At 45.0% G+C, this 12,597-nt stretch overlaps 1 protein-coding gene across 2 annotated transcripts in view; it reads left to right on the top strand.

The window, feature by feature from the left end:
- The window catches only part of LOC138266850 (chloride channel protein ClC-Kb-like), a 436,514-nt gene that overhangs the window by 56,938 nt on the left and 366,979 nt on the right, over window positions 1-12,597 (top strand). For both annotated transcript variants that reach the window (XM_069215547.1, XM_069215546.1), the window contains exons 4-6: window positions 5,525-5,664; window positions 7,173-7,250; window positions 8,505-8,583. In XM_069215547.1, coding sequence (XP_069071648.1) covers window positions 5,525-5,664; window positions 7,173-7,250; window positions 8,505-8,583 — 297 coding nt within the window. The remainder of the gene's footprint in view (window positions 1-5,524; window positions 5,665-7,172; window positions 7,251-8,504; window positions 8,584-12,597) is intronic.

Here is a 12,597-nt window from a genome sequence, read left to right as displayed (position 1 = left end):
CTGCAGCTCAGCAAGACTGTTTCCTGTAAGATTTTAAGGAACCCCACTGAAAAACCGTCCGAGCCATTCCAATAATAAACCATGTTTGGCAGCAAGGAATAAAGATAATGCGTAACACTGCAACAGTACCGGTGGTGCTGCCTAAATTGGATAAAAAATATCAATCTACAGATGATGCTCCTGCACGCCTTTCAGGTCATCCAAAGCCAGATTCCGTGATATCACAAGCGGTGCAACGGCGCTCCAGGAACCCTTCCACGCCTGTAACCACACCGCCAGATAAGGAGGGTAGACGCCTGGAAAATATCGGAAAGCGATTCTCCTCAATGTCTGCCATTGTGCGAGCCGCAAATTCCTTAGCGCTCCTTGGCAGGTATGATAGACAACTCTGTTCTGACATAAGTCAGCATTTAGATGAGCTTCCCGAGAGTACCAAGGTGGAGGCCAAGAATGTTCTGATGGAAGGACAGCGATCCTCTGCAAAAATAATCGATTGCACGCTAGATATTACTGCCATGGGCTTTAGACTTCTAGCAGGCTCAGCAGTTTAGAGGCGTCAAGGGTGGCTAAAGGCAACTAATTTCCAGCCTGAGGTCCAAACAAAATTTTTATATCTCCCATACGATGGAGAAGCACTTTTCAGGAAGCATGTTGATGACGCCCTCCAGACGATTAAATCAGAAACTGATACCGCCAAATCGCTTGGTGCTCTGTAGTACAAGAAGGTGCCCTTTCGTGGACCTAGAGGCAGGGGACAACCTTCCTTTTGTGGTGGATACCAGCAGTACAGGTATCCATCTTACTCCTCCACCTATAACACCTCTAGGCCCCAGTATCAGCAAAGACAGCCTCCTACGGCGGCATACAACAGACCTCCTCACAGGAAAGCGAGGAAGACAAACCAAGGAAGCCTTCCGTAGACAATGACTGGAGTCAGATTCCAGCTACTCCTTTTTCTTCCCCATTCAGACACCACTTACATCGTTGGCATCAAATCGCAAAGGACAAATGGGTATTAGATATAATACGATTTGGCCAGCTCCTGGAATTCACACAGATGCCTCTGGTCACACCACCTTCCCAGATGCATCATAAGCACCTACCTCTGCTCATCTTGGAAGCAGAGATCATAATAAGCAAGGGAGCAATCGAAGAAGTACCTTATTCACAAAGGGGGATAGGCTTCTACTCCTGTTTTTTCCTAATTCGAAAAAAGTCTTGTCTATGTAGGCCAATCCTGGACTTAAGAGAGGTAAACAAGCACCTAAAGAAACAATCTTCCCGCATGGTAACGTTAAAAGACGTCTTGCAATTCCTCAACAGATCAGATTATATGGCGTCCCTCGACCTTCAGGATGCCTACTTCCATATACCCATCCACCCAAATCACAGGCAGTTTCTACGATTCCAGGTAGCAAGCAAGCATTTTCAATTCAAGGTGCTTTCTGCACCCAGAATCTTCACTAAATGTTTAGCCCTGGTCGCAGCTTACCTAAGACGCAACCACCACCAAATTTTTCCCTACCTCGTCGACTGGTTCATAAAGGCTCCAACGTTGTCTCCGCATGCAGGTCCGTCAAAGCGGCATTGCGTCTCTTCAAAGACTTAGGCCTCACTCTCAACCAAGACAAGTCGCGGCTCATCCCATCCACATGGATATCGTTTCTGGACGCTATACTGGACACTCAACAAATCAAAGCCTACCCAACTTTGGAAAGACAAGACAAGCTGATCACACTAGTGAAAAGAATACAACAAAGAAAGTTTCTTTCTGTCCGTCACTACAAATCATTGCTGGGAATGATGTCATCTTGTATAGACCTTGTTCCACATTGTCGCCTTCATATGCGTCCACTCCAAGAGGAGCTAGACAACCAATGGAACCAAAAGTCAGGAGTCTTTCGAAGATATACTGCAGATAACTCCACAAATTATAGCTTCACTCTACTGGTGGACAGTACCGGCAAATGTTTCCAAAGGAATGCAATTTTTAGCTCAGATTCCTCCGCTAACCATAACGACCGATGCATCAATGGTCGGATGGTGCGCATGCCTCCAAGACCTTCAGGTAAGCTGCAAGTGCCCCCCTTCTCACTGTTCTCTTCTTTTCAACCTCCTAGAACTCAAGGCAGTATTCTTAGCATTGCAAGCCTTCTTTCTAAGAATTTTTGTATCAGAAGTGCTTGTCCGAACAGACAATACGACAACCATGCATTACATCAACAAACAGGGACGATCTCGCTCGCAGCTACTGTCCCAGGAGGCACAATCCATTTGGACTTGGTGCATTCACCAATCAGTGCACATAAGGGCGGAGCAAGGCCCAGGCATCCAGAATACCATAGCAGATTTATTCAGCAGAATAAAAACATCTCCTCACGAATGGGAATTGGACAAGAAGATGCTGGACAGAATTTTCTTCCAGTGGGGCAAGCCAAACCCGAACCTGTTTGTGACCTCCCAGAATGCCAAATGCCAGTATTACGCAAGCCGGCATCACCAACAAGGGTCGTGGGAGGATGCCTTTCCGATAGCATAGTCAGGAGTCTATGCCTATGCTTTTCCTCCCATTCCTGTCCTCCAAAGAGTGATCCGCAAGATCAAGTCGGAACCCTGTCAGATAATTTTTATTGCTCCATGATGGCCATGTCAACCTTGGTATATGGAGCTTCTGCTGCTATCTGCATGTCCACCCATCAGGTTGAAGCTGATTCCTGAGCTCCTCACCATCAACCAGGGCCAAGTCAGACATCTGGGTCCCAGGTCTCTCAGTTTATCGGCATGGCTCCTGAATTCAATGAATTTGGCCACTTGAACATCTCGAAGGATTGCAAGGACATCCTTGCCAAAGCCCGAGCCGTTAGCACAAACAAAACGTATTGGCTAAAGTGGAAGCGGTTCTGTCTTTGGTGCTACTCCACCAATAAGCATCCTACATCCTCCTCCCCGAGGAAATATTACCTTACTTGCTTCCTTTAACACGCTCAGGCCTTGCCTATGCGTCCATCAAAGTTCATTTAGCAGCCATCTCTAGATACAAGAGAATATCCGTTAAACCATCTCTTTGGTCTCAAAGACTTGTAAAACAGTTCTTGCAAGGTCTCTTGAGATCTTTCCCTCCAGCGAAAGCCCCTCCTCTGCAATGGCAGCTTAACATAGTCTTAGGACAACGGATGAAGAGCCTGTCCGAGCCCATACACAGGGCGGATATCAAATATCTCACATGGAAATTGGTGCTGCTCCTTGCCCTAACCTTCGCGCGTAGAGTCATGGAAATGAAAACATTTACAATCCAAGAACCCTTTCTGAAGTTCACACACAACAGGGTTATTCTACGTACCAATCCTAAATTTATCCCTGAGGTTCCTTCAGACTTTCATATTAATGAAACTGTAGTACTGCAGTCATTCTTCCCTAATCCTCAAACTGCGGCAGAGAGATCTCTCCATTCGCTTGATCTTAGGAGATCTTAGGAGATGCATCAAGTTTTATTTAGACAGAACAAAAACAGTTAGAAAAACAAACCAGCTGTTTATAGCCTTTAGTACTCCGAGAAAAGGATGCCCAGTAACTAAACAGACCATTTCCAGATGGATTTCCAATGCCATACTCTTTTGCCATCAGAAAGCTGGTCGACCTTTGCAGAATAAGGTTTGTGCACATTCTCCCAGAGCTATATCCACGTCCTGCGCATTATTCTCAGGTGTATCTCTACCTGACATCTGCCAGGCTGCAACGTGGAAGATGCCACATACTTTCACAAAGCATTATTTCCGGGATGCAGTGGTTGGCCAAGCGGTCCTTCGACATCTGTTCCAATAAAGGTGAGCCATCTCATTCTTTCCACCTTCCGCTTCTTTTTCACCTCACATTTTCTAAATAACGTGATTCATTTCTTTTCTGTCTGTTTTCTTCTCTAATTGTCAAATGTAACTTATTTGAAGTGTTCATATATTTTGCTGATTTGCAAATCTACAGATACTATAAATAGAAAATGTGACAATTACTGATTACTATTCCGATTTAAGCATGTGAATTTATGGAAGTTCCAATACTCGAGAAAGAAATAAGTTACTTACCTGCAACTATGGTTCTCCAGTATTGGAAGATTTCATACATTTACATGCGACTCTCCCACCTCCCCTGGGGAGCTCACCTTCATTCTGTCAGTAGTATCTGTATTACAGCTCTAGTGCTTGGAAAACCTGAGGGATGGTAGCTCCTCGCCAGAGGGTTCTAGAGGGTGGTGTGTTGTGATTGGTTGACTCTGAGTTTGGTCCTTTTTATGCATAAGGACTGCAATGTCATAACTAGCCAAGGGCCTAATACATATCACATATATACATATATACATTTAGGCAAAGCTTTTATATTATACCGGGGACTCCCATCTGGACGACGGGGAAGTATTCAAGCATGTGAATATATGAAAGCGGAGACATACCAGCAGGCTGAGGAACAAGGGGCTGCCCTTAGGTGCGGATAGAAGGAGGAACTATCAGATATCCAGCCAGCCAAACAACAGACTTTCCATGGCTGCTTTTTAGCTCCTTGTCCAGCACTGCGTGTGCTAGGAGTGTGGGAGGAGATGGCTAGCTAGAGTAGAGTGAGGAGGGCGCAGGTGACTCCCAGCAGAGCACATATTTACATACAAACAGGCCGTCTGAATTTTGGTAATAGGGTTATCTCCCCTCATCACATTCCCTGTAGCCACCAGAGTCTGGCATGGTGTGGATTTGCACAGCGCCGGCGTAGATGTCCTTTCTCCACTGCCTCTTCTTGCAAGCCCCTGGCCCTCTGCCTGGAAAATGGCCACCAACATAAAAGGATGCCACGGAGAGCACACTCGTGGGTCTCTTTCACACCTGTCATCCCCTCTCACACTGACAAGGCACGGATGTGGTCTGCGCACAACGCCGAAAGTGCGCAAGTTCCCTAACAGTGGCCAAGTGTGTATGTATTGTGCCAGGACCTGGTACGGTCTTCGCACTCTCTCTTTTGTCCTTGCTCTTCTTCTCGCGCACACTTTCTGCTTTTATACTCTCTCGCTCTCTCTTTCTTTCTCTGCGTCTCCCTCGCCGATCCTCCCTCTCCCTCTCTGTCTCTTCTTTTGAGCATTGTATCCACTGTTTTGCCTTTCTTCCCTTTTCAGTTCCGTTGCTCCTTTCTTTCTTGACGCACCTCTTTCTTTCGTTCCGTGTCCATGGTTCGCTCTCTTTCTCTCTCCCTCTGTTCTTTGCCCTTCCTCTTTCACCACACACTTCCTTCTCTGTTATTGTGACACTCTCCTTCTCCATCTAACCATGACACCTTCACATTTCTTCCTCGCTCTCTTTAATAGCTTCTTGTCATCTCTCTCTCCACAAGTCCATTTATTCGCAGCCCACACTCCAGTGGTTTATCTTCACTCTCCAGTTCCCACTGTCTCGTCTTCTGTACCCCACTTTTTCCTGTCCTTGCGCTCCCACATCTCCTCCCCCGTCCCTAACCACATCTCACCCACTCTGTTTTCCTTCCTCCTCAGGATCTGGGATCCCAGAACTCAAAGTCACGCTGCGGGGCGTGGTCCTGGCAGAATTCTTCACCTTCAAAACCTTCATTGCCAAGTACATCGGCGTCATCTGCACTCTGGCAGCGGGAAGCACCATCTTCCTGGGCAAAGTGGTGAGTGTTTCAGAGCTGCCTTGAGAGCCGTAACCAGTGCTTAATTCGTAAATATAAACTTTCCACGAGTGCCCTGGACATTTTTTGTGTAAGCTTTTCGGAACTTTGGGGAAGTGGGGTGGTTTTCTTCCCTTCCAGGAGCACCGTTGAACATTTAGATGTGACAAGACACTTGGGAGTGATATTAGTGAGCGCCATTCCTTATCTCAAAACAACCATTTCATTTTTTTAGCTGCACAGTTTAGTAGGACCCAACTCCATTGCTCCCCTGGGCAAAGAAGTAAACACCAACATTTTCATACTATGTCCATGGCACTAAGCACGCTCTTCGTGAGCCAGAGCAGCAGCGTCAAATCTTTTATCTGTGTTGAGTATGAGAGATTACACTTGTTGAATCTGAAGGATCACAGCACCATGGAGAACTAAAGAAGAATGTAATATCAAAATCAAGCTCAATGATGCCAGCTGGGACAGTAACAGTATTTTCTATCTGTTAACCGGAACCCTATGTATGTCACTGTTGTGTGATGAGCACGCAGCACACACGCCTAACATTCTATCATGTCCACTCATGGCTGCTTTTATACAAAATAGCACTACTTTACATTGAACTAAGTATCTGACATTACGCTTATACGGCAATATGGCTCTGCTGTGCTCTCTTCCCAAACCAACTCGGCGCAGTAACTGTGCTTGTCACTCTGCATTGCGCAAAACAATAATAAATCTGTCCTAAAATGTTTTTAACATTATGGCTAATCTCTTGTCATTGGTGAGTGCAGAGTCAGCAATAGCCCACTTGACACCAAGGGGAAAGTTTGATATTATATGCATGTTTAGGCCTAGATTTACTAAGGGTTGTGTGGGCGTTTGCTCAGTGCTGCACAATTTTGTGCCATGCCTGAGAGATTTTATAATGGTAAGTAAATCGACCCATTCCCTTGTAGGAGACTTAAATGTATAGTCATAAGCACTGAATAGACCCATACAAGTGTGGGCCCCCAGAGCAGTTCTTTAATGTGTCTTCTTATGTGTATATTTTTTGCCTTTCATCAGTAAGGCCTGTAAAGACAGTGAAGAAAGAGACAGATAATGCAGCCTATATATCTAGGCTACAGTGGCCTCTTTCTTAAGTGTCTTTACAGGCCTTCCTGAAGAAAGGTGAAAAATCTACGCTTAAGAGGACATATTAAACAACTGCTCTGGGGGCCCCAAACGTGGGGGGGGGGGGTCCATTCAGTGTTTATGTCTATACAAGGAAATGTATGAGAGAACAGGAGTTACAGGTAAGAAACTATCCATTCCTTTGTGCTGCTTTGCGTAACACAAGCGCTACCACTAAACCTTACTAACCTTATTGGTGCCAGGAAGGGGGGCTAAGTGCTAAAGACGTGGCACAGAGGGGCTCATTGAGTGCTCTGGTGTAAATGGGAAGTGAGACGGTTAAAGAAAGTCTGGGCTCTTTTGGCAATCAGCCTTTATTTCCCTCCTCTTGTGTTCCATTCTAGGGTCCTTTTGTTCACATTTCCGCCATCCTGGCCACGCTGCTGGGGAAGATCATGGTGAAGTTTGCTGGGACAAAGGAGGTAACTTCGAATTTGTTTTCTGTTGCAACAAACATCTTTATAGAAGTGTTCTTCTTCTTCTCATGTCCGCCATTTCGTTCTCTCTCCTTCATTCTAGACTGTGTGAATGATTTGGTCTCTTCTGTTTAATGGAACAGCAATTCTCACTAATAGGCACTATGCCAACATACCCTGCGCGGATATATCTTGTTTTAAAGGCATAATATAGGCCAGAGGTACAAAATATAGGGATAGCGATTGCCATATTGCGATTTTCTGTGAATTGCAATTAGGAAATCACGACTTTTCTACTTTTAATTTGTCATTCCAAGTGGGTTGCAGATTGACCTACCTCATGAATATTATATATAGGTATGTCACCATTTGCAGCCCATTAGGAATAATTACCATCACAGGGAAGGTGGCATGTTCATGTCAGCAGACCACCATGTCTGTTACTGCTTTAAATAAAACATTTTTTTTTTAAATGCAGCCCATTTTCTTTCAAGAAAGCTGGATATGTTTCAAAAACAAAAAATGAAACATTTAACTTTCATTTTTATAGAGTAGGGCCACTGCTTGCTCATACAGAAATATATGGGTTACTACTTCCTTTGAAGATTTGGTAAAATATTAATGTTTTGCCACCGGAATTCGGTGGCATATTATTAATACATAGCACTACCATTCGGTATTTGGAAGGGACGCCCTAAGCACACCCCTTCGAAATACCGACTTGGTATTGGGTTGCAAGCCCAAATTGTGATTCTGTAACCTGTTACATTTTAGATTTTTACATTAAAAAATATTACAACCTTTGCAAAAGAAAACAGTCCCGCAAACTGATAGGAGCCACACAGGACAGATCAACAAATATGGGCACCAGGGAATGCAGAAGGGTCCCTGCACTAAGCAGAGATATTAGAAAAGTGCAGTGCTTTAAGGTGGCAGCCTGTACCAGGTTCTGAGTACCTGAACTTCTTTCATTTGAAAGGGAGAGTACCTGTACTACTCAGCAGGGGTTCAGTACATCGAATGGAGGAGTACCCATGTTTCTAACCTGTGGACAGGTATTCTAGAACAGTGAGTACCTTCACTTTTACATTTTCATTTCACTGGAAAAGGAGGGAAAACACTACACACAGGGAATTGAGAGTGTGTAATATTGAACAGTGATATTCTTGTAGTGATTTAATATTTAACATTTATATGTTGCAAGTGATTCTGCAATGAATCTAAGCAGAGATGTGTAAGTGAGATCTGCTTTGTGCCTAGAATCCCGGGAGGAAGTACGACATGCTGATCGCTGGAGCGGCTGTTGGCGTGGCGTGTTGCTTCGTTGCCCCCGTTGGAGGTAATCCATTGAGTCTCAGCTTGTATATGTAGAAATGTTTCAAAAATCCCAATTTAAGTGCTACTGATGAATGCGTTGCCTGTAGAAATCCACAAGAGTTCTCAGGGTAAACTGAACTAAACTCAGTTTATAGGCACATTCATACCGTGGAACAAAGACTACTGGACTATTTACAACTTAGCAAACACTTTTTTATCTATTTTATTTTTATGGATTTTTAGAATGGTGCATACCACACACATTGCTGCTTCTGAATGCTTGGTCTGTCACAAACCCTTGCTGGGCCCAGGTCACAAACTGAAATGGGGCCCTTCAAAAGCAAAGACCTGTATGAAAGTTGAAGAAATGTCATTTAGGGAAAGAAAATTCAGCATACCCAGCATCTGGCACTATCTAATGACATTACCCATGTTAGCTGCTCAGTCATTATTAAACAAGGCAACATTGTTTCGAAATCTATAAATAAATGTTTTAGCGTGAGTGTGGGGCCCTTACAAGGCGCAGGGCACTGGTACGATGGATAAAAGGGTTTACTTCCCGACGATTTCTTCTGAATGCGAGGGTGATCAGTGGATAGCATCTGCCTGGACAATGGATTTGAATACAGAATTGAGATATTTGGCGGCTGGTCTCTAGAAGGTTATGTCTGTTAGGAAGGCAGTCCAGAAATAAGCCTGTGAGCATTGGGGAGCCAATTGAATTCTTTTAGGAGAGGTTCAAGCAAGATATTAAGGGCTACATTTATCAAGGTTTCTTTTTGCGACTCGCAAATTGCGAGTTAGAGTGACTCACAATTTGTGAGTCGCAAAACCGTATGTAGTATAGTGTCACTGACACTCTTTGCGACTCGCAAGGGGGTCGCAAATGCCCACCTCATGATTATTCATGAGGTAGGTCGCAATTTGCGACCCCCTTGGGAATGGCGGCCCTCACAGGGATGGTGGCCTGCTGGGCATCTGTGACTGTTTTTAAATAAAGCAGTTTTTTTTTGTAATGCAGCCCGTTTTCTTTAAAGGAAAATGAGATGTATTACAAAAACAAAAAAATGGCCTGCTCTGAAAAAATGTTTTCTGTGATATTCATAAAGGGGAATGGGGTCCCCATGGGACCCCTTTCCGTTTACGAATGTGTTAGCACCAGTGTGACAATGGTGCTAACTGCGATTGTTTTGTGACTGCATTCGCGGTCGCAAAACTGGGTTTGTACATGGGGAAGTGCTTTTTGCACGTTGCAGACAGACAGATTCGCTGTTTGCGACGTGCAAAAAGCTTCGTACATGTGGCTCTTAGTTCTCTATGGAAATGAGATAAGCTGATAGATTTTCAACTAATCGAAGCTTGTATTCTCCATTTCTTAATGTAGATTTACATCAGTTCTATTTAGGTTTATGATGCGGCCAACAGTAACTTTCTAGGTTCAGGAGGTTTAGAACCTGATTTAGAGTTTGGCAGATGGATTACGTAAATGTTTATTCTCCAGTATTGGATCTTTCATAGATTCACATGCTTGAATCATCCCCGTCGTCGAGGTGGGAGCCTCACGGTAAACTTTAATACATAAAGCAGTAAGTCAGTAAAAGTAAAACCAGTAGGCCCTAATAGGCCTCATAGGGTATTTTACAGTCTATCCACCTTGTTTTGTGAAAAAAGACCCAAACTTCAGTATCAACCAATCAGGATTCAGCCCCTCCCAAACACTCCCAACAGAGGCTGAATTCCCTCAGATTTTCTACCGCACGTCGTGTGAAGGGAGTCTCCCTGAGCTCTGCTCAGTTTTTTCCTATTCTCTGACTGAAGATTGTTTTTTCTCTCAGGAAACTAGCTACAGCTTTACTATGTCTGAAAAGGCAAAGAAGGGTCTGTTCAGAGACTGTGACAACTGTGGGAAGAAGAGACTGCATGTTGATGACCCCCACAAGAAGTGTATCTACTGCCTTCATCCAGACCACAAGGTGAGAGACTGCAAAATCTGTCGCACCTTTAGTCAAAAAACCCTCAAAGACCGTGAGGGTAGACTTCTCTTATGGCTGTAAAAATAGAAAGCCTTAGAACATCCTTCCTCAGATGACAGCGAAGCGTCATCTCAGACTTCTCGCCCTCAGAAAAGAACAGGTGAGAGAAGTAGAGGGTCGGATGAACCACCAAGGAAGGTGCCCAAAAAGACAAAACAAGTCTCTACTGAAGTGAAAAAGGATGTTTTCCACTCAGAGACAGTTAAACATGGGCCAAAAAAGGTTCATTCAGAACCTACTACGCCTTTGCACCGAAAAAGCACCTAAAAAAAGCCATCCCTGTCTCTGTCACCACAAAAAGAGCCAGAAAAACTCAACCGTCGACGACCACCCCGTCGACGACTGTGTCGACGGTAACAGCGACCACGGTATCGTCGGCGTTCACAACACCAGCCTCACCGATGATTATGACGTCGTCGCCGTTGTCATCGACGACGATAATTACAGCAAAAATTTTCAAGAAAGCTTCGTCGGCAACCACACCGTCGACAGCGGAGGCCTCCTGGGTTCACCAATCAACTAGGGCACTCCCATCGACGAAGCACCTCTCAATGAGGTTTAAAAAGGCACTGCCGACGACGGCACCTACACAAGATACGTCGGCGAAACGACCGTCGTCTATAAAGTACCCGTCGACGAAGGGACCATCGACGAAGGATTCGTTGACAAAGGACCCGTTAACAAAGACGCCGTCAATGACGGAACCGTCGACGAGAGATCCGTCGACCAGAGAGCCGTCGACGAGGGAACCGTCGACGATTATATCTTCCACAGCACTAACAGTTTACAAACTATCCACCTACCTGGATACTTCGCCACACCATTCCTCATACCATCAGGACGACTCCACCAGATTCTTACCCCTTTCACTTATTAATATAGGGGACAAGGCGTCTGATATTCTGCCGATGCATACCTCACCAAGTAAAGTGTTGCCATACCCACAGCAACAACTTTTAGACGATGATGACGATGATGCATACTCTCAAAACGACGGAATGTTTGGGGCAGCTAGTAGCCCGTCCCAACTCAATGTCAAATGCCAAGAGTTTGATGAAGAAGAGGATCAACATTACCAGCCTAGTTATGCCTCAACATCTTATCCACAGACAGAGCAACCATCGCCCCTTGCTATGCCTAGCACATTAGTGACAGATCTACAATATATGTTGAAGGACTACTATAAAAGGTTTCCACCATCAACTCAGTCCACGCCACCTAGACCTCAGAGCTACCAGACACCTCGGCAAGCTCAGACTACTAATCTTTCCGAAACGCCACAGGCTAGTATACCTGTAACTAGCCAAACTCCGGAAGCTTGCCCCTCGTCAGATGACGAAAGGGAAGAGGGTGAGCTAAGAGATTCGGCGGCTAGTGAATGGGATGATTATCTCGTTCCCACACCATCTCCACCGCCAGCAGGTCCAGTAGATTCTCCTCCAGATGACATAGGAGGTTTCCATAATTTAATTGAGAGAGCGGCGAAACGTTTTGGCCTTGCAATTGTTTCCCATGAAACCGAATGTTTTTTGTACGACTTTAAAGAGCCATCAAAGAGATCTGTAAGAGCCATACCCATTGTAGATTTCTTATGGCAGGAGGGTTTGAAAGCAATGAAAAACCCGGCAACAGTGCCTTCACAAATGCCAAGACTAGAGAAAAAATACAAGGCCCCAGATGATTCTCCGGCCTGTCTAGTCTCACAGCCGAAACCTGACTCTGTTATATCACAGGCGGCTCAGCGACGTTCCAAAAACCCCTCCACACCTATTGCGTCTCCCCCAGACAAAGAAGGAAGGAGACTAGACAATATCGGCAAGAAATTCTCCTCTGTTGCTGCAGTCACGGTTAAGGCGGCTAATTCCCTCGCCATCCTGGGAAGGTACGATCGCCAGATGTGGGCAGACATGTCTACCTTTTTAGATTTACTGCCAGAAGACGTCAAGGTGGAAGCAAAAAAGGTCTTGCAGGAGGGAGAAAGGGTCTCCGCAGAGATAATAGAC

The sequence above is a fragment of the Pleurodeles waltl genome, chromosome 12 (genome assembly GCF_031143425.1).
Source record: "Pleurodeles waltl isolate 20211129_DDA chromosome 12, aPleWal1.hap1.20221129, whole genome shotgun sequence".
Lineage (NCBI taxonomy): Eukaryota > Metazoa > Chordata > Amphibia > Caudata > Salamandridae > Pleurodeles > Pleurodeles waltl.
Note: the sequence above shows the minus strand (reverse complement) of the source record. Positions and strands in the feature narration are given on the sequence as shown.